The sequence below is a fragment of the Bactrocera oleae genome, chromosome 2, assembly GCF_042242935.1.
Source record: "Bactrocera oleae isolate idBacOlea1 chromosome 2, idBacOlea1, whole genome shotgun sequence".
Taxonomy (NCBI): Eukaryota; Metazoa; Arthropoda; class Insecta; order Diptera; family Tephritidae; genus Bactrocera; species Bactrocera oleae.
The window spans coordinates 3,750,857-3,775,197 of NC_091536.1; the positions used below are offsets into that span (position 1 = coordinate 3,750,857).

Here is a 24,341-nt window from a genome sequence, read left to right on the forward strand (position 1 = left end):
AGGCGGTTGCGTTTCGAAAGTTAAAAATAAATTTGTTTTTTATATGGAAAAATTTGCCTTCCAATGGTTTTTTGAAATTCACTTCAGCAACAATGAATGAATCTTGCAATAACCTTTGAGTATTTGTTACGCAAATAGTTATTGTTTGAATTCCGACTTTTAAGATAGTTGATGAAAAGTTCTTTTTTAACTACGTTACAATGGTAATTTTTTAAATTCGGTACACGTTATTTGTATAATTGTCACAAAGCATTGGTGCCTACCTTAAAAAAAATCTTTATTTATCGATTTTAATAAAATGAAAAGGCAGGAAAAAATTTATTTATCAGCGTATTAATTATTTAGTTTTTGAACGTTATTGTATTGCAAAGTAATTTTTATGCCTCATAAAGTCCGAAACATATAATATTACTAACGGAAGCTTATAATCAGTTTGTAAAGTAACTGTAACTTAAAAGCTGACGCATTGCAACGCATCTTTACTGATGACGTGTTTTCCGTTACTTTTTGGCTGAGTAGCGACTTTGTCTTTGTTGTTCGTTTGGCACGCTTTCAAAGTTACGCACTTAATTACAAATGCAAAACAGCAAAACATGTGTTTGGAGCACAAAATTGGAAAATACAAACCATTACCATTTATATCTATTAAAGCCATAAAATGTATGTAGTTTAATGTAAATTTCTTAATAGTATTTTCTTTTACGTTCTGATTCCAACTTTTTTATTTGACGAGAAACCTGCAAGAAATTTGGCATGGATTATTGCCTAGGGCAATGGTACAATCTCTAAAGAAATTGTTCAGATCAGTTCAAAATAGCATATAGCTGCCATACAAACGGGCCCATCAAGATCAATTTTTTGTATGGAAACTTTTTTTTATTACTAAAGGATATTCTAGCTTCGGTGCAACTGAAGTTAACGTTTTTTTTTTCTAGTTGTTTCTTCTTTTTACATTTTCGGCTTTGTTGTTTATTTATAATCCCGTTTCCTTTCTATTTAATTTTCACTTATCGCTTCTTTTGTTTGTGCCGATAAAAGCAATTGTTTTAGATTTATTGCAATTTTCGCATTTTCTTTCCATTTGTTCATGCGAAAATGTATAATTCATAAGATAGGTTGTATTTGTTGTTGTCGTTTATTTCTTTGTTTACTTTGCAATTGCCATCAATTATACAATTGTTATTGCGAGCGTGTGTTTGTTGTTATATTTGCTTGTTGATTCTCATTTTCAACGTTTCAAAGCGTTTCTATGTCAAGGTCGATAATTAAGAAACAAAGAAAAACAAACGTTACAACAAATGCAAAACACAACTTTGTACAACAAAAAAGTTCGCAGAAACTAGAAGTATCCGCAATTAGAATGCACACACACACACACACACATACATAAATGTAGTGAATATAGTAAAATATGCGCTTGGATGCAGCACATCTAAAAATACAAGTAAATAAATATATGACTTCAATATTAGCTACAACAACAACGATGGCAACAATGGCATTCTCGTGGCAAAATAATTATCACAAATGCTGCTATTGTTGTTGTGTTTTTACGCTTATTTGCTATTTACGTTTTTGTACTTTTATTGTTATTTTTGTTGGAGTAATTGTCGATTTAATAATAGCAAGTGCTATTGAAACAACAATAACCATACTACAGCGTCAACTGCTTTAAAAGCTAACGCTGATTGCAATCAACAACGACAACAACAAATGTAATGCACTTCTACTTGTTGAGCGATAGCCATAGCAATAACAAGCTCAAGCATACATAAATACTTATTTACATATACTTAGGTAAATATGTATGTACGAGTATAGCATAACTTTATTTGTTTCGAGCGTTGACAAAATGAATCTTTGGAATTTGTATTCTTTGTGCGTTTTAATGCTTGCAAAGGTAAATTTATACATACGTATGCACATATTGATTGAAATTTATTATTGTTGTTGCTTTAATTTAAATTAAAATTATAAATAAAATTAAAAATATTCGAAGATATTTTTCTATCAACGTTTCTGCTGACAAATCCATTGGTTACCCGAACACATTTTGTATAAGTCAAAATATGTAAAACAAAGCAAACATGATTTTCAGGCAAATTCAGTTAAATTCATTCGACAGAAGTATATTTCGCGAATAAAAACTATCAAATTAAGTTATTCATACCATAGTTTTCCAGGCCTCACCCATAAGTGATTTTCTGAACATGTGTAAAGGTAGTTACAAATATTTCACTCTTGGTGAGTTTTGTATATATTAATTGTGATTATTTGAAAAATCTTTTTTTTAGTAAAATTTTTTAGTTGATGGTTCCACCCCAGAGTTTCCAATACTATATTTAACTGTTTTTACTCAACCTAAAAACTATCAAATACTGGTACAATATTTAAATCAAAAAATTATAATTTTACGTTTAAATTTTTCTCGAATGATTTGATATTTGAGATTGGAGAAAAGCAATAATTCTAATTTTCGAATAACTTTTAAATCGATAATTCAACACAATACTTACTGGGTCCAAATAAGCTATTTATTGCATATGTAACATATAAAGGGTGATCCATTTTGAAGTTCCCTACTTTTTTAAAGAAAAAAAAACACAAAAAATTTAAATTTAATGGAGAATGTTTATTATCATTCGAAAAAACATTCTTTGGCATTTATATTTTTGAAGATTATTTTTTTCAAATGATGGCCGCGGCTGCGTCTCAGATGGTCCATCTATTGAGTGCGAATTTCGATGACACGTTCCAGAATTTCGACTGGTAACTGGCGAATGACACGCGTGATGTTTTGTTCCAAGGCCGGAATCGAAGCGGGATTGTCCGCATAGACCTTAGACTTCACATATCCCCACAGGAAAAAGTCTAACGCTGTGATATCACACCATCTTGATGGCTAATCGGCCAGCCCAAAACGTGAAATTATCTGCTCATTGAAGTGTTCACTCAATAAATCCATTGATTGGTACTTTACAATATTTCATTGTTGCGGTAGTTTTTGGGTTCGATAAATTTAGTTATCGACTTATTAGGTCAATACCAATGCAACCCTCTGCATGATGGTCGACAGAAAGAATATTTTTGTTAGCAAAAATAAATCAAGTAAAAAATAGTAATCTCCAGGCAAAACCAAATTGTTTTTTTTTATCTTTTTTCAAATTAAATCGCGATTCTTACAGACGAAAATATTTAAATATCCTAAACTTAATAATAATATTTTTTAAACGGTCTGGTTTACGAAAAAAAAACCGTAAGAGACTATTTTTGTAGAGCATTCAAGTTTCTACAAAATCTATGAAACGAGATATTTGTTCAAGTTGTTGGAAGCGAGATATGCATTTTTCTATCTGATCATAGGAAAAAAAATTAAAACCGTTAGGCGGAAGACTTTCCCGTTACAATTAAGAGTTTATACTTGGTGAACTTTTAGAGGTGTCTACCAATTTTTCAGAATACGAAGCAAAAAAAAAACATTACGTTTTTTACCCACCCTAATGTTTATGCAGCGTTACGCATACGCCGCCGCGTCCCTTTACAACGTCTGACCATTGAACGTTAGTTCATTTACATACATAGATATGTTAATATTTATACGTTATGATTTTTAAATTCTCATTTTGCTTCAGCAACAAAACTGAAGGTCAACTTCCTGAACTAAACGCCTTACCATGTTTTCGCTTTGTCGTTGTTTGTGTTTCTCATTTTCTAGTTAAAAGCTTTGTTGTATCCCCCTCTCTTGTAGGTGAACTAGTCAGCTACTACAGCAACAACTACTCGTATACTTAGACCACGCAAGCGAACACAGCTGTGATGTCATAATTTCTGTGCTTAACGTTTGCGAAACGTGATTTAGTCGCTTGCTTGCTTGCTTTTGTTTTAGTTTTTGGTGTTCTTTTATTCACTATATTATTATTATTGCTTAATTTGCTGCTCTCATTTTCGTTGCTTACTGTGCTCATATTACACACGAATTATACCCGTACTAGTGCTAGAGGTGAGGTTATGTTGGCGAAGGAGCAAAAAAGGGGCACGTCTGCACTCGTGCGACTTGAACTCTGCTTATTAGCAAAATAATTAACCGCAAAGTGTTCAGAAAATAGTTTGCATATTTCACTTGAACATATGCAAATCATAAAGCAATATTTATATAACATTTGTACATATGTATATATGTGTATTGGAAGCCATTGTGCGCTTATTTAGGGGCGTCTGTAAGTCATAAATGCTGATTCGCACATATTTACTCATTTTATATTGCTGTTGACGTCGTGCTGACTGACTGACTTGCTTATTATAATTTTATTAATATACAAACCCGTATATATTGCATATTTTTCTTTTTTATTTTCTCGCTCAGCTCTTTTCCAAGGTTGTTGTTTTTTTCGCTGCTGTTTTGTTGTGTTCGCTGTCAAGTTCAATGTCAGATCATTGATGAGAATATAAATGTGCTCCACGTGTTGGGGTTTTCGTATGACTCAGTGTTGCCAAGGTGTTATGTGATAATAATGATAATATTGACGCTCCTGGCATGATGTGCAAACGAAGATCATGTGGCGGGAATGCACTAGATATTTTTTCGGGGAATAATGATGAGGTTTAACTATTGTATAATTTTAGAGTGACATTAATTTTTAATTATTTTTGTTGTAATAGTTTCTATAGTCAATGAAATATTTTTATATCTCGGTCGTATGACTCATGTTTGCCGAATGTGTTGCATTAATGATCACATTAGATTTGTTCCGAAGATCATATTATAAGGCGGGAAATTCCTAGGTGTTTTTCGTAAAACAATAATAAAATGTAAAAGTTGACTATAGGAACTTAAATATTTCTTTAACATTCTAATTGCGTAGGCAGTATGCACCACAGTTATGGGAAATGTATGGGTTTTTCTTGCTTTTTTCAGTTAGTAAGAACCACAGTGCTTTCTCCGAAGTATTAGAACAAAATTCTATTTTATTTTATGTTATGTTGGGAACTAGCGTACAGGTCTTTTTCAATAGCATTTTTTCATTAGTATTTATACTAGAGGATCAATAAAATCCTAGTCTCCGGAGCACTTTTTAATACCTTTTAATTTGTACTTAAATTTGATTCTGTAAGTGTTCTCAAATCTTGTTTTTATAAAGCGGCCGTAGAAACGAAATCACAATGAGTTTAAAAAAAATATCCTAACAGCGCTAAATTGTAAAGATTTTCGTATATTATATTTTAAATTATTTTTATAAGAATCTCGAAATAGATTGGATGTAATTATGAGATATAAAATCGTTATTTCAAAACTTATCGACTCTGGTGTCGCCTCTGTTCAAACATACCCTCTTTTATTGAATTGAACAGTTATTTTTGGTTATTCTTTAATGTATAATCTTCAGAATTCCTCTATATTATTTGGGGAAGGTTCTTTGCCGCTTAAACAAAATCAACAAGGTTCAAATTTTCCAGCTTGAATAAGCACAGTATTAAATGAAGGACCAATTAAAAAAATCAAGAAGTGAACTCGAATTTAGATGAAATATTTACAAAGTCTTTCAAAATTTGCAATTTAAGAGTAGAAGAAAGTCTTTGCAGAGGGCATCGTAATGGTTCGTCCATCGCTTAGCCGGGACTTTGTTAGCGAATAAGTATTTCTGCGACTTTCCATTTCACTTCTAAGAATAGAATATAATATTTCTTCTACTGTTATAACGGTAATTAATTATTTCTTGACTTTTGTGGCGTTGAACGGTTGTATTTTGTGACTCCACTTCGTCTTCTACTATGCACAGCGGTTTTAATGCCAGTCTTATATACTTACTAATGTATATATGTATGTATGTAGGCGCTTACTTAATGACATAAGTATTTGCTTATATATTTTTCCGTTAAAATGCGCAGATATTTAATACGGTTTTTATAGGCCACACAATTCAAGTCTCCCGTAGACTACGAAAAGCGTGCTACACATGCTAACACATACTTGTATCTATATAAATGTGATTCAATGTTATCAGATTGCGTGATAACGCGAGCGCCTGCAATTTTTTTCAGTCTTACAGCGTTTAGAAAATCAATAACAACCCCTTGAAGCTTTTGCTGGTTTGGCAATGTCCCACTGCCCATAGTCAACCCACATATTAAATATACGAATACTATATGTGTCATATGTTTGTAGATATTATATATTAAAGACATACGTTTGCGGGTTAAATTAACAGTGATAATATCTCCGAAATGTATTCAAGCTGTGTATAAGCGTTTTAGCTTGAAAAAAGCTTCAGAAGAAAATATATCAGATAAATTTGGCCGAAAATACATACAAACATATATGTACATATAGAATGGCAGGGGCTTATATTTCATTTTGTTAAGTTAAATTTGCAAGACTCGCACGTTCTGCAACTTAATACACGCTGTTTCTTTAATTCTTTGTTTCATCATTATGCTGCGCACGCTCGCTTTTCGTGTTTCGGTGTAAGAAATATAAAAGAAAGTTTGTTTTGGAAGCAGAATTCAACATCTTATTTATAACAGACTCTCCTACTGGTACCTTAGACATCGACTGTACATAAGAAGTATTAATGCTGTAATAATTCGTGAGATGAAATGCTTGCAACTGCTCAGAAAACAAGCTAAATCATTAAATGCTGGACTAATTTACTTTACAGAAAATTTTTTGTCAAAATTAAATTGCTTTCAATTATACCTACATCTTTTGAATTGTAGACTTGAACTTTCTTTAAAATGCCTTGGATATTCAACCAGCACAATTCACCAAACCTTCAAAAATCATGTAAAATTTATAAAATTTAATCAACGATTTGGTGTCATAATATACTTATGTTTTTGATACTTGGGACTACATATATCCCCGATTTCCAATCACAGCATCAGATCTGCGTGCCATGTCTACCATGCTTTCTACAAGCTTCTCTAATCTCTCCTTTGAGATGGAGTACTAAGCTTCTTTAACACCATCCCATAAATTCTCAAAATTTGTGAAATATTTAGCAGAAATTTTGAGTGTAACATCGTTCAATAAGTTTTCTATTGGATTAAGGTCAGCGCTCTGCACTGGCTAATTCAAAACTTTTATTTTTTCTTTCTTAAGCCAATCCCGTGTGACCTTTGCTCACGTCATGCCAGGAAAAGGCATCACATATTATATATAATATATTTCCGCCTGCGTGTTTTACCGTTTTTTTTGTGTAACTGGAATTCGACGAATGGCCTTTAAGGTCCCCCATTGTATTAATTTTCGTTTCATCTGTGCATAGTACATTTTTCCAAAAAATTCGATTTTGGAAGTGCGGCTTTGACAGAAGTGGTTTTTTTTCCACTCAGGCACCCATATTCTTCATTGATTTTCTACATTATTTGTCTCGTAGACTTAAATGGGTCGGCCTTGTGTTTCCGGATTATGGGTCTATCTTCAGAAATTGTTTTCTTACGTCAAATAATATTCAATACAATTCAGTAATACAGAAATTCTGCAACAGTTTTCCCAGATTTCTTCATATTGTACGCAATGCGCGTTTTTTCAGGACTACAGTGCTTACCACGGCCCATTTAACTTAGTAATAAAAAATCAAATTTTTGGCGAACAAGTCTTCACTTTATTGAAAATGTGTGGTATTTGTGTGACCACCTCAAAAGAATGCAATATTTTTTTAAACTGATACAAAAACCATGCGCTGGAAGATAACGGAACGTATTGAACGGTACTTATGACTAGACAGATAAGGTAAAAAACAAAAAAAAAAAAAAACTTCGTTCAAAATATTTGCGTTACCATGGCTGTATATTTATTAGCTATTGGCCTTTAACAAAGTTTTCCATTCTTAACCTCTATTTTTTGGCTTCTTTGAAGTTATCAGGTATGCACATTTTACTTAACCTTCAATCTACTTGAAACGTCACATGAGAAAATTTTTTTAACCGTTTCATCGGATTATGATTGTATTATGTTCGCCAAGTAGTTTGTAACACCCAGAAGGAAACGTCGTGACCAGCTGAGTTGATGTCCCCTGCTGCTCATTTGTCGGAACCGCCCGTAGCCACTATATCATATACTTAGCTGCCATACAAAATGAACGATCAAAATTAAGTTCTTGTAAAGAAAGCTTTCTTTTTTAACAAGATATCTTCACGAAATTCGGTATGGATTATTGTGTAAAATGTTACTTTTTTTAAGGGATTTTACTTTTATTGTAATTAGTTTCGTACAGCTGTGTAGTGGTTTTTTATATTTGTGCTCAATTTTTCTCATACTTGTTTATACTTGAATAATTAATGTTTCCAAAAAACGATCTTTAAACAAAGGTATTTTATTATATATATATTTTTTATTTCAAAAATTGCATTGTAAAATCTAATTGTAAAATGTAACAGTAATACATTATTTCTGTAGGTAAAGTTCGCATTGATAAGTATTTGAAGATTTAAAAAATGTTATGGAACAGTTTGGGAGCCGCTGACATCGTTATATCATTGTTCGCATTGCCATTCAAATTAGATTTGTTATATTAATACACTCACTTAAATACATATGTACATACATACATATTTATATATATTTGAAAATTTGTGATATTATTAGCTTTGCGCCGCACTGTTGGCTTTGTATGGGTGTATAAATTAAAATCAAAATGTATTTCAATGCTTTGCTGTTCAGGTATTCAATAGTTCGGTCTGTTTGGTATGCATTGCGAGTAGTCTGATGTAATCAAATTTCCCAATACATATGTATGTACTCATGCAGTTCGGATGCATATGGAATATACTTATGTTACACATACAAATATACACCAAACGCAGTTATGTAAATTTATTTTGGTATGCATGTATAACTAATGATGCTGCAACGATCAATAGAAATGCCATAAATATTTATAATCGCATAAAAAATATGTACCTATATACTTGTACATACATATATTTAAGCATGTGTGCAGTCATATATTTGCTACATTTTCATTTGCTATCCATTGAAATGTAAACGTGTTTGGCTATGCATGTATGCATACAGATGTATTTATGTATGCATATATGTACATCTATTTTTTTTGTGTATTTCTTCGTGTTGGCGCATTGCTCCCAATAAAATGCTCTCTATGGCCCAAATTATGTATCTTAATATATACAGTTAGTGTGTGCATACATATGTAAACTCAATATGTTGCATAGAATATTTTCCATTTTGATTTCCAAAAAGTTTCCACCACAAACAACAATGATTTATGTATGTATGAGTATGAGTGTGTGCGTGCGTTGTCCTGGTCTGGTCTCGTAGCAGTAATTCAAAGGATTTTCCTTGACATTTGTGCTCGGTCGCTCATTTATTTCCATTCGTTCATTGCTAATTTATTTGTCTCGTGTCTGGCGGGGCCAACCGCGTAAATATAAATACATTTGAATGTTGTGTGTTTGAGCTCCAAACATAATGCGAAATTATTCGGAGCAAATTAAATGTTTCGTGGCACTTTAATGAAATTTAAATTTAGCTAAAAGTGGTTAAAAACTGAAGAGTTCTTATGTGTGTTGATTAAAGATAGAGGATTTCTTTCAAGTTTTTGTTGCTCAATATTTAAAATTTCTTTTTAAAGGCAAGCATTTTTTAAAGTGCACACTTTAACCAATGAGCTCTAATACCATATATTATTTCCTTAATATTGCTTTTTAACTGCAACACTCAAAAACATTTCTTTCGGCTCTTATACCTTTATTATTTTAATACATAATCAAGTTGAAAATTTTTCTAATATTTATTTTAATTTGTTTTTTTTTATTATTTTTTTAGTTTTTTAATTTTTTTTTTTTACAAATTTTTTTATTAGTTTTAATTTTTATTATTATTTTTTGTTTTAATTTTCTTTAATTTTTTTTTATTATTAATTAATTTCTATTAATGTTATGTTTTTGATGTTTTAGTGTTTTTTCCAATTTCCCGAGCCAGCGTTTTGAGTGAAAAAACAATTATGCATTTTGAATGTGTAAAAGCCGGATACTTGTTAGATGTAAAAACACTGATTCTGTTTTGTATAATCATCGTTTTCATGTTTCATATTTTCGTTTGGTTCTTTTAATTGCATTGAATAAAATAAATATTGATTAAAAGCTGTACAATTTCCATATATAAATGTTTAATCTATTTAATTCTATTATATAGGCATACAAATCTGAAAAACAGTTGTTTAAAACTTTAAGAGCTGGTGATGAAATTATCTTAATATGCTTATCAATGAAAATAATGTTTGAGCTTTTATAAATTTAAACTTTTATATGGACTATATGTCTGTATGTGACTATATTGGTATACAAATTTATATATACATGATATTATTTTTTGTATTGAAATTTAATTATTAAACATGATCCGATCTTATGTTTTTCAGACTAGATTTGCCATTTCTTCTCTTTGGTTTCTATTTTTATTGTATGTTATTTAATATTTTTCATGATTTTGTCTTTTTTATATCTTTACTGATATACATACATACATATATATGTGTATATATACATATATATACATATATATTCGTTGTATTAAGTCATTATGTGCAATTATAAAATTTTTTTTTATTGAAAATATAAATTATACTTAATTTTTCTTTTTTCACACTTGTATATGTCCTTTTATCATACTCTCATTTGCTTTTCTGCTCGTGTTATTCTCACTTCATACCTCAATATTTATTCATATAAAAAAAAAACTAAACATAACACCCTTCGTATATCATAGTCATACATATAAAAACATGCATATATTTCCTAAAAATTATTTTGTACCTTATTTATTTATGTTCACCCTTTCTGTTTCTTTCTTTTACAGACGACTTTGCAATTACTCGTACTTCTCGTAAAAAAAGCATTAAAAAATTACAAATGAAGAAGATGAAAAACAGTTGAAATCAATTCCGCATAACTCGATCATATTGTGCTAAATAAATTTGAATGTGCAGAAAAAATTGCTGAAAATTCACATACACAAACACACGCTTGTCAAACATTGACAGAAAAAAATTGTTAATGGAGTTCAAATTAATTGAAATAAATACTTTGAAAAAATTATTAATTTGCGCCTTTAAAAGCAACAAACAGAACTTATTTATAAAAGCGGCGCTGTTGCTTCATTTAATCTCATCAATATCCACCGATCGAACGACAAATATTAATACACACTGACTGATAATCACCAAAATTTAGTTGAATGGAAGGGTGGAAAGAGTGAGCGCGTGTTAGCTAGAGCAAAGCGAGCAAGAAGCAGCCGTTGTGGAAATTGCCTGAACCTTGTATTGTCGAAATGCTTATGTAATCACCAACAATTGAAAGGCGAACAAGCAAAAGTCTTAACAAATAATTATCTACAACTACTAAAAAACTCTTGAAAGCTCTTTATCTTACAAAATATAAACATACTGGCCGGTTTTGGGATATGTATAAGATCGTATGTTGTCAAATTATCATTACTGATCGCCGCAGCTTAACATTTAACAGAAAAAAGAACAATGCTTCTTTTGAAGATCCATTAAAACTTGAAGAATACACTTTTTTGTCTATTGGCACATTCAAATACGCGTAGATTGCAACCAACTGATGAACTGAAAACGTAATTTTTGAACTTTTTAGCGAAATATAATGCTCAACTTATGCCACATTTCAAAACTATTTACCAAAACTAAGGCTTTGTGCGATTTCCATTCATGCGACTGTTTAATTAGATTTTTAGAATCAATAAAAAGTTGAATTTTTATACCCGCTTAAGCGCTGGATATCATGCCACACACGATCGTTTACTCTTTCATCTAACTCCAAGCAACTTATATGGCTTATGACTGCTGTTGTTGTTGTTGTTATTACGCTGCAACATAAATTTTCAAAATGTTTTATCTGTATTTTCTATTTTTGGTTTTTGTGTTTGTTGTTGTAAGCATATAACATCTAAATGTGTTTTACTTTCTACTCTCATTAGCATTAGCCAACGAAGCAGATCCTCAATATCACCACCACCAATCACTCGATTCCATATACTAGTAAATAACACCTGCACACACATATATATATACAAGCATAATAGAGTTGATACACCAAATAAATTGAGAAAAAATACACACACATACAAAAACATTTATATCGTAAAGGAAATGAAGTGAAAAAAAATTAGTTTTAAAAAGTGTAATAAGTAAAAAGTTGGAAAAAAGTACAAATTACAACGATAAGATCATCAACACAACAACAATATAAGAAATCAGCACATTACACCGTAGAGCGTGCAACAATCGTTCGTGTTCGTCAGCGATCGGTGATCATATGATTAGCAACGAAAACATCCGAGCTATAGTTCAACAGTGAGAGAGAAAGAGAGAGTGTGAGAGCAAAAGAGAGCGTGATTAGAGAGCGTGTGCGCGCCATTTCCACCAGTCCAACGCGAGCGTGAAAGCGCAAGCGCTGCAACACCACACGCACACACACACCATAACTTCGTCTGGCCCTGAGAACTTTCAAATTGGATCCTCTGCGCAATAATTAAACTGCAGCCGAGATATCGCGTGACCTTGTTCTTTATCGGGTACATTCTAACGCTGTGTGCCGCTTCACAACAACAACAATAACTATAACTGGAGCGCTTTGCCTTTTGTCGCCACGCTGTGTGCTCGCCGACAACATTATTGCCTTCTTGGTGGTGTTGGTGGCGGTGTGCCGTCGGTATTGTCGTTGGTGTTGGTTGTCGTAGACGGTGCAGGTGTTGGCAAGTTGGTAGGCAGTTCACAACGTGAGTGATCAATTAAGTTCAGGCACCGTCGACGGACACGCGCCCATCGCTGTACCAACGCACCCGTACGCCCACACGCCCAATAGTCCAACCGCCCGCTCATACAACTCACACTCTCACCTACAACGCATTGTAACATAATCAATATAATAAAATAGAAAACAAAAATAACTGTAAAAAGCATCAAAATCATCATAACAACAACCACTATTACTGCCCATTGGCTGCCCAGCTGATTGGTTGGCTGAGCGACGGCCGCCAACGACTACAACATTGCAACGCTCGAAAGTTACGCAATATGGCAACACCACAAGTCAAGGATTTGGTGTTGCGTTCTCCTGCTGGCTCCTCCGAAGTCATCACTTTCGCTTGGCCCCTACAAGTTGGCAGCGGCCAGGACAAGCACGACAATGGCATCGATATTATCGACACGATTAAATTCGTGTGCGAAGAATTGCCGAGCATCTCATCCGCATTCGAAGAGATTAATCTCAATCAAATTGACACTGCCTGCTACAAGACTATGACAAATCTTGTCGATCGATTCAACAAGGCTGTTGACAGTATTGTTGCATTGGTGAGTAGTGCAAACATTTACATATCTATTCATAGTTTATAGAGCGTTTGCAACATATATTGAATTAGAACGTATTTCTTGTCAAAACTTAGGTTAGATACGAAAGTTTTCGTTATATACCAGACCGTATATAACTACTTATTACTTTATTATGTTAGAGCTACGTCAGAACCTGATAATGAGGAAAATAAATAAATACATAAGATTAGTAAAACCTATCTCATTAAAAGTTAGGTTAGGTACTACCAACTGTAGTAATGCTTAGAAGCTTGAGGTTTATATAAGAACTCAGTGTCATGCTTATATTTTAAAACTTTTATCATTTTGCTTACAATGAGAAAGTATTACAGAAAATTTTCTCATTGTGTTTACGGGTTTTGGAAAAAAATTAGGTTAGGTCCGAAATTTCTTTGCTTAACAATCTAATTAAGACTGTTTAAACTTTATAAAATAAATTATAATCTCTCCCAAATTCAACATAAAAATTCGCTTCCTCTCTCAAATGGATAGTGGACCAAGAACTTCTCTGCTAAACTCTTTCTGTTATGATAATTTAATTAATATTTAATAAAACTAAATTACAATTGCAAAGTTCATATTAAAAAAGTTAGGTTAAATCCGTTTTTTTTTTTTTTAATTTAGACATTTCTAAAATTATCAACATGAGATAAGTACAATTATTTGTAAATCAAAGTGTATAAAAATTATATATAATTGCTATCAGTATAAAAATTATAATATGTAGTTGCATATAGGAGTTAAATATATTGCTCTGAAACTAAAATTTATCTCTATAATTTTCCTCTGTTTCCCGCACAGGAAAAAGGAACTTCACTGCCCGCTGAGCGTCTTAACAAATTCGCTCATCCCAGCTTACTCAGACATATACTGCAATTAGTTTATAATGCTGCCGTACTCGATCCGGATAAACTCAACAATTATGAACCATTCTCGCCTGAAGTCTATGGCGAAACCTCATATGAACTCGTCCAACAGATGATCAAGCATGTGAATGTGACAAACGATGACACATTCATTGATCTCGGTTCCGGCGTGGGTCAGGTGGTATTACAAATGGCCGGCTCATTTCCGCTCAAAGCATGCGTGGGCATTGAAAAAGCCGATACGCCCGCTCGTTATGCTGAACGAATGGATATGTTTTTTCGTCAATTTATGGCGTGGTTCGGTAAACGCTATTGCGAATACAAATTGATTAAAGGCGATTTTTTAGTAGATGAACATCGTGAGAAAATTACCTCCTCGTCGTTGGTGTTCGTAAATAACTTCGCATTCGGTCCGAATGTGGATCATCAGTTGAAGGAACGTTTCGCCGATTTACGTGACGGTGCACGCATTGTGTCTTCGAAATCGTTTTGTCCGCTGAATTTCCGCATTACCGATAGGTAAGTGTTAGACCTCATTTGTTAGTATTATAAATAAAAGATTTAGGGTGTTTGAGAATTAGAGATAAAATGAAGTAGAAATAATTTTCAAGCTTTAGCACAAGTTCATACAGGTCGTTGATTTGTTCTACAGAAATTGGAGCAAACTATTGTAGAAGAGTATTCAAGTAAGACGGGCTCTTGAGAGTAATATTAATTTATCAATCCCTGTATTTTTTAGTCACAAAAAAAAATTTCGTACAATTCTAACTGCGTATTTTTCTTTGTCCTTTTTGTTCACAGAAACCTCAGCGACATCGGCACAATAATGCACGTGAGCGAAATACCACCATTAAAGGGTTCAGTCTCGTGGACCTGTAAACCAGTATCGTACTATTTACATACGATCGATCGTACGATATTGGAGCGTTATTTTCAACGCTTGAAAACACAAAAAGGTGCTGAACATGATCATGTCGGTAAGTAAAAATAACGCAATAATTATGAAAAATCCAACAGAGTGGTTGCCTCAATGGTGAATACTACTGTCGGGACAAGTACGAGCAAGCGATAAGGGAGTAAACGAAATCGAATTAATCAAAATAAAATATGAACACTAAAAAGGAAAAGGATTAGTTGGCAAGTCGTCTTTAAAAATAATAACAGAAATGCGTAGAAAGAAATAATTTTACGAAAATTATAAAACAAAAAACGAAAAATAATACCAAAAGTACACCACACAACAATTAATTGTGCAGAAAAGGATAATACACAAGCATATCTGCGAGTATGCACACGGGACACTCAGCAAATTCACGCAACACTCACGAGCCAAAACAAATTCTTTGCATTCGAAAATCATGAAAAATCCATCCACTCATTTTTGATATTTTTCTCAAGGCATTTTGGCTATGTTTTTCATTTTATTTTGTTTTATTTTATTTTATTTTGTTTTATTTTATTTTATATATTATGTGAACTTTTTTTGACTCCTTCTTGCGCGCTTTCAAACGTAACCTTTTTCGATGTCGTGTACAATTTTATAGAATTTATGTCCGCTTTCGCCTGCCATCGACGCCATGCTGAAATCATTTATTAATAGCAATTCTCTTTCCCTTTGCTCTTTCTTTTAAAGGCTCCACGCGCACCACACGTGATCGTGCTAAGCGTGAAGCGCATAATCACGCGCTTAATAATCACCACCACCACCACCATCATAACAACAACAGCAACAGTAATACGCACTCAAACTCTTCCGCCGCCAATTCATCGTCCTCGAACACAACCCACAACAACAACACGCAACGCACTAATTCACCGGCGGCGCATGTAAACAACAACAGCAGTCACGCGCAACAGTCAAACGCAACAGCAACAACGACGACAACGTCGGCTGCAACGTCCAAGACTACGAGAAATCAACAACAACAGCGCGAACAGCAACAAGCGAATCGCAACAACTTGGACATGGACACATCGACGGAGAGCGAAGCTGAAGGCGACATGGCAAATGGCAGCGCAACCGGTGGCACCGCCAACGGACCGACCACACGCAAAATCTGGTCCGACTGGTGTAGCAGCTCGAAGGGCAAGTCGTCGCAATCCGACGATGAGGAGAATAATAATAACTTTAGAAATACCGTTACCGTCACGACGACGGCGCGTAATGCACGCACCGTTACACAGAAAAAGCGTAAAAAACTTACGCGCAAAGCGGCAATTGCTAGCAAGAGTGCAGCTGCAGCGGCGGCGCAACGAGAAGCGGCAGCTGCTGCACGTGAGGCAGCAGCGCAGGAGGCCGCAATGGCTGCCGCTGCGGCGAACAGTAAGGACTCCTCGTCGAAGGAGGATGGTGGCGCTGGCAGTGGTGGTGGCGGCGCACGCGGTCGCAAAGGCCGCATGAAGAAGGGTGCACGCGGACGCAAATCGTTAAAGATCGCTGGTTTGGATGTGCTGCATAAGCAGACGCTGTTGAGCACGTCGCACGAAGTGTTAAGCAAAAAATTGCCAGCGGCGCCGGGCTGTGTGGATCAACAGCTGACGTCGCTGCTCACGCGCAATATGACACACACGGAGCTGGAAATACCGGAGGCGCCGCAAGATACACCTTACGCGCTACAAATTTTATTGGACGTCTTCCGTACCCAATACATGGCCATGATCGAGCAGATGAAGACGAAATCGTTTGTGCCAAACATAAAGCGTCAAATACAATTGGAACAGGAGCGCAAACAACGCATTAAGAATCGCGCCAGTCAGCTAGACAAGCAGATCAAGGTGCTGATCGATGACAGCGTAATGTTGCTGAAGGCGCGCATGAATGAATTGGGCATCAATGTCACCTCTCCCAATGATCTGATCACAAAGGCTAAAGAGATTGTGGGTCGACATAAAGAGTTGCAAGGTATAGCAAAGAAAATACAATCGCAGGTGACGACCTGTGAGTTGGAGCAGAAACGTCTGTTGAAAAAGCATCTACAGCATTTACCGGAATATCAGATGACTTGTGGCAATAATGGACGCACCAAAATTGAGTTGCCGAATAGCGGCAATGCGATTGACCTGAGCGAAACTGCCGCGCATGAATTGGTGCTGAAGGAGATCGCCAATACGTTGGCACAACGTAAAAAGTTGTACGCGCAAGTATCGAGTATTGAGAAAGAAGCGGCACTCTTGGAGAAAGCAGCTGAAGAACGGCGAACAGCAGCAGCACTACTTGCGCAGGGCACCAATATGACACTAGCCAACACAACAACAGTACCAAGTAGCGCGCCAACAATGATGCCCGCCACGCTGATATCGGCAGGTACAAGTGGCGTCGCACATCCGCTGCAGTTGACGACGACAATGGGCTCGTCAGCAAGCGGCAATGCGGTATCGAATAGTGCACCCACAACGCCAAGTAAATCAGCGGCGAACGCGACATCGAAAACACCGCGACGTAGTCGCGATCATCGTACGCGCTCACAGGAGTGGCCTGATGTACCGGACGTAGGTAAAATAGAAGAAAGTAATCCAGAGGTATTAGCACAAAAGATACTGGAGACAGGGCGTCAGATTGAGGCAGGTAAATTTTCAACCACGGCTGGCGCAGGAAATGCATACAATAACACTTTGGCCGGTGCTGGCGTTGTCAGTGGCAAGCAACTGGCTTTGCCGCCAACTGCGCATCACCAGCATCTCAACAATAACAATATAGCGCAATATCATGACGAGGTCCTGACGGCACCGTCAAAGAAAAAACAACATGCGCGCAGTTCGAGCAGTGAACACCTACCATCGGTGTCTATTTATGTGGCGGACAGTAACCTAATGCCGGCGCCTACAGCAGCCAACAAGCAGCAGCCGCAACAGCAAGCCTCTCCCGTAAATGGTAACGGTTTGCGCGGTACTTCCGGCTTACTGCCGAAGTGCGAGTTGCCTGGCGCGCGCAAGTCAACAATGTCCGGCGCTACTGCCGGTGGCATACATGAATCACCTAAAGTGGCCAACTTCGAAGATCGCCTTAAGAGTATAATCACCTCTGCGTTGAATGAGGATCAAGAACATCGTAAAGCTGCCGCGCATCATATGCCCGGTTCATCAGCCAGCCACATGCACGATTTAAGCGTTCACTCATCAACACAGTCGTCAGTGTCGCAACAATCGGCTTCGCTTCAATCTTCGCCGGCGCCAAAACGCAGTAAACACGCTGCGTCTGCTGCAACAGCGGCTTCTATGAACAACCTAAATCAGCAGGCACATCCACACCAGCAAATGCATCACCAACAGCACCCACACCACAATCATTTGCCGCCGCTACCACCACAGACCATGCCGCCAAATAACCTGAGCAACCTCATCACCGTTGCCACTCAGGGCCCAACACATTTGAATGCTACTACCACCATATCACCGATAACACCACCGCCGTCCATTGGTAACAGCCAGTATGGTGGCAGCGGTGTGGGCGCTGGGAAATATGGTGGCGGCAAGCAACAGTCTTCCGCTGCGTCTAGCAGCCATAAAGGCAGCGCTGCCAAGTACCAACAACAACAACATAATGCTCACTTGCAGCAACAACAACACATGACACACTTACAACAACAACACGCACACTTTGGCCTCGCCGCGGGTGCTGGTACTTCCCCGGCCGATCTGGCCTTCCATCATCGCCGTCGCAGCTCTGTTAGCGCTGCCAGTTTCGAACATTACGCTGCACAGCAGCAACATCAACAAGCAATGTTGATGGCCGCCGCAGCAGCTGCAACGGGCAGCGCGGCGTCACAACACCACGCCAGCGCCAGTCACCAACATCTGATGGCACCGCTCGAATTCAAAGCGCCCACCGTTACCGCAGAAAATCTCATATTGAATGCGTCGCAACGTTCCAACAGTCGCGAACAACTTGTCGAGGAGGTGGTGGTCGCACCACGTTCCAGTTCGGCCAACTCCGATTCGGCCATTATGTACTACCCACCGACGCGCGATCGCCTTATGTCGCTAGAGCGCAGCAATAGCCGCGAATCCGCGGTCTCACAACCATTGCCGCCACATCATACGAACAGTGGCAGTGGCAGTGGCGGAAGCAGCGGCCAACAAATGTTGCCGCAACCGAGTCGGCCAAGCTCAAACTCATCACAGCCAGATTATACACAAGTCTCACCGGCAAAGATGGCGCTACGTCGTCACCTCTCACAAGAAAAACTGAATCAACAAATGCCGCCTGCTGGCGCTATGTCCACAAAGACCATTGGCGATCTGGTGAATGGTGAAATCGAGCGCACACTTGAAATATCGCATCAGAGCATTATAAATGCGGCGGTGAATATGAGCACAGTTGCTGCCCCACCGCCCATTCCCGCTGCCCCCAACTCAGTCGGTGCTAACAATTACATGGATCGCGCGGCGCACGATCGTTTGCTAATCAATCCGAACGCGCAACGTCCCGAGCGCGTACACGTACGTGTGTTCGATGAGCAAACGCCGCCCACACATGTGCAAGGCAACGCTGTCGATGTTTCGCCACGCACTATTGGCACTGGCAGTGGGCGCAAGTCGCCGCTGCAAATGCCAACGCAGTCCACACACAATATGTCTTCGCTGGCACATGCCGCATTTAATCACAAGACAGCGACTGGTAGCACAGCAGCGGCAGCGCCTCCTAATGGTGGTCGTGCCAATAACAGCAGCGGTGGCTACAACCCCTCACTCTATCAGCAAATGGCGATGAGTGGCGGCGGTAGTAATGGTAGGGAAGCGACGACTGCCCGACATGCTGCTAGCGGTAATGTTGGCGGTGCAGTAAGCGGCTCCCGCAGTCGCGACTACCAGCCGGTTAGCTTACCACGTGCCGAAATGAAGGGTTGTATCGAGGCGTATTTCAATGATGAGCAACATCAGCAGCAACACCAGCATCATAATCATCAAACACACTCGCACAAGGCAGGCGGCAAAGAACGCAACAATGGTCGCGGTAATCGTTTGAACGGCAGCAATCCACCATTAGAAGGTGAGTGAAATTGTATAAGATAGGCGGTAGGGCAACTTTCAGACAGTGGACAGGTTTTAAACTTTGTTTGTGCCAAAATTAATCGGTTTTTGTTTTAATATTGGAACTTTCTACGATTACGTGTTTAGCACAAGAGATTGAACTGAAGTAACTTATATATAGAAGTAACTAATCAAACATAAATTATTAGGGGATATATTACAGAATGAATATAAAAAAAGTGAATGTGGATTTTTTCCATTTGTTTTTGGGGTTTTCTTTGAAAAGTTGAAGAGAATATATTCACACATTTTGTGCGTCAGTTTCGAATAATACTAATCCAATTCGGTGCTTAGTTACCAGAATATCCTCCTATTTGCATTTAAAAATACCGTGATATTGAAGGTGGCTCGTTCTTAGAACTGATCTTCGTACAATCCTCTTCAAAAAACTTGTCGAAACAGTTCCATGGTATCTCTAAAATTTTGTCGAATTATCACAGTCTAATAAGCGAACTACGCTCGTCCGTCATGTTAAACATTTAGGAATATAATAATTATTAATATTTTTTTGCATGAGCTACATAACTTATGACCAGAATTGCGAATTTTTTAATTAAAAAATTATAAATCTAATCGGAATTAAAAATTAAAATATTAAATTTTTATAATTAAAATACTAATTTTTAATCCCGATTAGATTTAAACTTTTATATAGCAATATTAATTTTTAATCCAAACATTAACAATTTTTAATTCTGATTTTCATATTAAAAATTTAAAATTTAGTTTTTAATCCCAAAATATAAAATTTAGTTTTTAATCCCAAAATCGAATTTGATAAAATATAAATAATTTGAATGCGTAAGCTTGCCAAGCAGTGCTCTAGAGTACTGAAGATGATGATTCTGTGCGGGCTCTAGTTCAATCGTAGAACACGAAGAACACACACGCGAAAATAAGTAAATTATAAAAATCAATCATTTTTTTAATTATTATTTACATATATGATTGGGATAACATTTATTTTTATCTTTAAATCCCGTATTAAATATTATTTTTTTATCCAGTTTCTGAGATTAAAATTTTAAAAATTAATTTTAATTCAAATGTTAATTTTTTTTTTTTATGCATTCCACTTATGACATATAATACATATATACATATGTATATACATAATTGTTTAAATAACACATTTCCGACTTCATTATTTTTAAATATATGTATGTACTATATAAATATCACATTTCATCACATCATAGGCCTGGCAGCTTCACTGCAGGATCACGTCATGGCCTCGCGAAAATACAAGGAAGAGCATGAAGAGCGCCAGCGGCGTGCTGCTGCAGTGTCTAGCAACAACAGCGACATGCTTAATCAACACCATCACCAACAACAACAACACCACCCTCATCAGCAGCAGCAACAGCAACAACAATATGCGCATAGTCAGCAACACCACTACCAAGCACAGCCGGCACATGGTCACAACAACAACGCCACGGCCAATAAGGTGGAAAGTGAGTACTTGCCTTTTTAGACTAACTCAACTGAGCTATTAATTGGAAATCTATTTCTTTTTCTGTTAATAAATGTTTAGTTGGCATGAAACGCACTTCGCCCATGGCAAATAGCCAACAGCCACGACCCGCTAAGATGGCCCACTACAACGACAATGCCGTTGTGCACAACCAACAGCTGCATCAACATCAGCAACAACAACAGCAGCACCATCTAAACAACAGGAATCCATATGCAAATATGAATGGTGTTAGCAGCAGCTGCAATAGTGGAACCATCTCATCGGCGACAGGTGCATCAACACAACCCCAAGCCCCACTGTCGCCATCATGTCGACGCAATGCGAAATTGCCACTTGAACCGCTGCTAATGAGTCCGGAAATGAACTCGATAATGAGCGGTGGCGCTGCTGCTGGCGGTGATGAGCTCCCTTTACAATTGTCAGCAAAGGCAGCGAAAATGGCGCGTCAACAGCAGCTACAGCACGAACAGCAATCACGCACAGCGACGACGCCGCATAGTACAACACCAATCGTGGGTGGACGCGCCGGTGATGATGGTAAGAATTGATTGACTGTTTGCAACACAATTATTACCAAAAAAGCACCAACCGCCACGTACCACCTAAAGTTAGTCACCAGCACAGCAAAAGATATAAACCATCCTATCACGTACTGTATGCATTCGGCTCAGGCATAGTATAGTTAAACACTTAGCAGCATTGAGGATAGTACATACGCGAACTAGCATTGAAAGAACTGAAAATATGTACCTGAAATAAGATGAAAGCAAGTTGGCATTGATAGTGAATACATGCATACATACATACACACATTTATATTAGTAATAAAAGATATAGCCAAGTACCGTGCCATTTTATAAAATACTACCTAATTATCTCCACAAAATACACGAAATATTCCACCGCAACCGAAAATCATATTCATGTTAAAATATTATGCAAAAAAAAAAAAAATAATAATAAAAAAACAACAAATACTAACTGCATACTGCGTGCTTTCATATTCCGTTACTAACTGCATTGTCAATCGTACTAAATACCGCTACTTAAAAATGCCGCAACTTGTATGTCGCTCCGCCGTTCGGTCTGTATTTCTTCGTGTAACTGTTATATTGTTGTTGTTAGGTTCATGCATGGCCTTTTATTATGTAGTATAAACTATTTAGGCATTTAAGCTGAATTTGTACAATTTTGTTTGTAATTGCAACATATTATATTAACTAGCATATTTTACTATTTTGTTAGCTCACTTCAAATGGCAAAGAAACAATTGCTTAGAATCATTTTTTTTAGGAATAAGTTTACTGTTATTTTTATGAATAATTTTTACTTTGCACTCTTTGAACACAAAAAAGACGCCTTTATTTAGTTAATAAGTTTTTTCGCAAAAAAAAATATCATTCTTGTTTATAACACATGATTTTTCATAATTTTTACGCTTTCTTACATATTTGGTTTATATGTATGTATGTAAAAAAATTTCGAAATTTTTTAACGCAATTAAAATTTAATCAATTTTTTTATTTGTCAACATAATTAAACGCTTTTTTATTTTTCCCCTCTCCGCCTAATTTCCTTGGTGTTTTGGTTTCAGGGCTCCACTGTCTGGGTGTTGGGTTTATTTTACTCAAATTTCGAAATTATTTAGTTGCAATTGAATGCTTTTGTTGTTACCTTAGATATTGTTGCATTTCGTAAGTGTGGTGGGTAAGCTAAAACGGCATTAATTTTTAGCAAGTTTTCGAGGCAAACATAACAGATTTTATGTTTGAAGAACAAATTCGTTCAAAAGGCAAGCTGTGATATATTTTATGCTACTACCACGACAAAGAACAGGAATATACAAAAAAAAAACAGAACTATAAGAAATAAAATAAGATTTTTAACAATGTCTGGTTAGTTTAAGCATATCTTAAAATACTTCGTGCAGCATATTCAAAAGTATTAAAGAGGTGTAAGCGATTGATATTGGTACTTTAATATTGGAGCAAGTAACATTCCATGCAGTTATATATAAACTGTACGCTGCTTGCATTGGCTTTTACCAGCCCACAGCCAATAAAAATAACTATACTAGGCTACTTTATAAAAATTGTTTACCTAACCTTAAAATTTTGTCCCCATTTTCTTTGTTTTAAATACAAAACATATAGTTTTAACGCCAAGAGATGATAATTGTTTTTGTTAAACTGCTATCAAATATTTAATTAACATAATTTCGAACTTCGAGTCTTAATTTGGGTTTTAGTATACTGCGATGAAAAATTTTACGAATTATATTATTAACCGTTCTTAAAATATTTATCATTTATATTTCGTATTAAAAATTTGTAAGAGTGAATTAAATTTTCACGTAAATTAGAATTACTATGCCAGTCGTATTGTGCGCTACTAATATTGGAAACTTTTCTTATTAAAAAAAATCGCGATTCAATCTCAATATTTTTGAATAAAATGTAATTTTTTATACCAAAAGTAGAATTCAAAATGAAAAACTTTATTTTAATACCAAAATCAGAATTAAAAATTGAGTGCGAGCTCTAGTTCAAAATCGTAAAACACGCGTAAATGTAAATTCAAAAACGATATTTTGCTTAACTAATTATAAAC

General features: G+C 36.2%; 1 protein-coding gene across 6 annotated transcripts in view; it reads left to right on the top strand.

The window, feature by feature from the left end:
- The window catches only part of gpp (DOT1 like histone lysine methyltransferase grappa), a 107,987-nt gene that overhangs the window by 77,052 nt on the left and 6,594 nt on the right, over nucleotides 1–24,341 (top strand). For 4 of the 6 annotated variants that reach the window (XM_070107076.1, XM_070107080.1, XM_036373538.2 and 1 more), the window contains exons 2-7: nucleotides 11,960–13,337; nucleotides 14,157–14,740; nucleotides 15,023–15,198; nucleotides 15,855–20,210; nucleotides 21,451–21,708; nucleotides 21,789–22,268. In XM_070107076.1, the coding sequence (XP_069963177.1) occupies nucleotides 13,059–13,337; nucleotides 14,157–14,740; nucleotides 15,023–15,198; nucleotides 15,855–20,210; nucleotides 21,451–21,708; nucleotides 21,789–22,268 (6,133 nt within the window). In that variant the 5' untranslated portion in view covers nucleotides 11,960–13,058. The remainder of the gene's footprint in view (nucleotides 1–11,959; nucleotides 13,338–14,156; nucleotides 14,741–15,022; nucleotides 15,199–15,854; nucleotides 20,211–21,450; nucleotides 21,709–21,788; nucleotides 22,269–24,341) is intronic. The other 2 variants (XM_070107091.1, XM_036373541.2) reach the window with 1 other exon arrangement.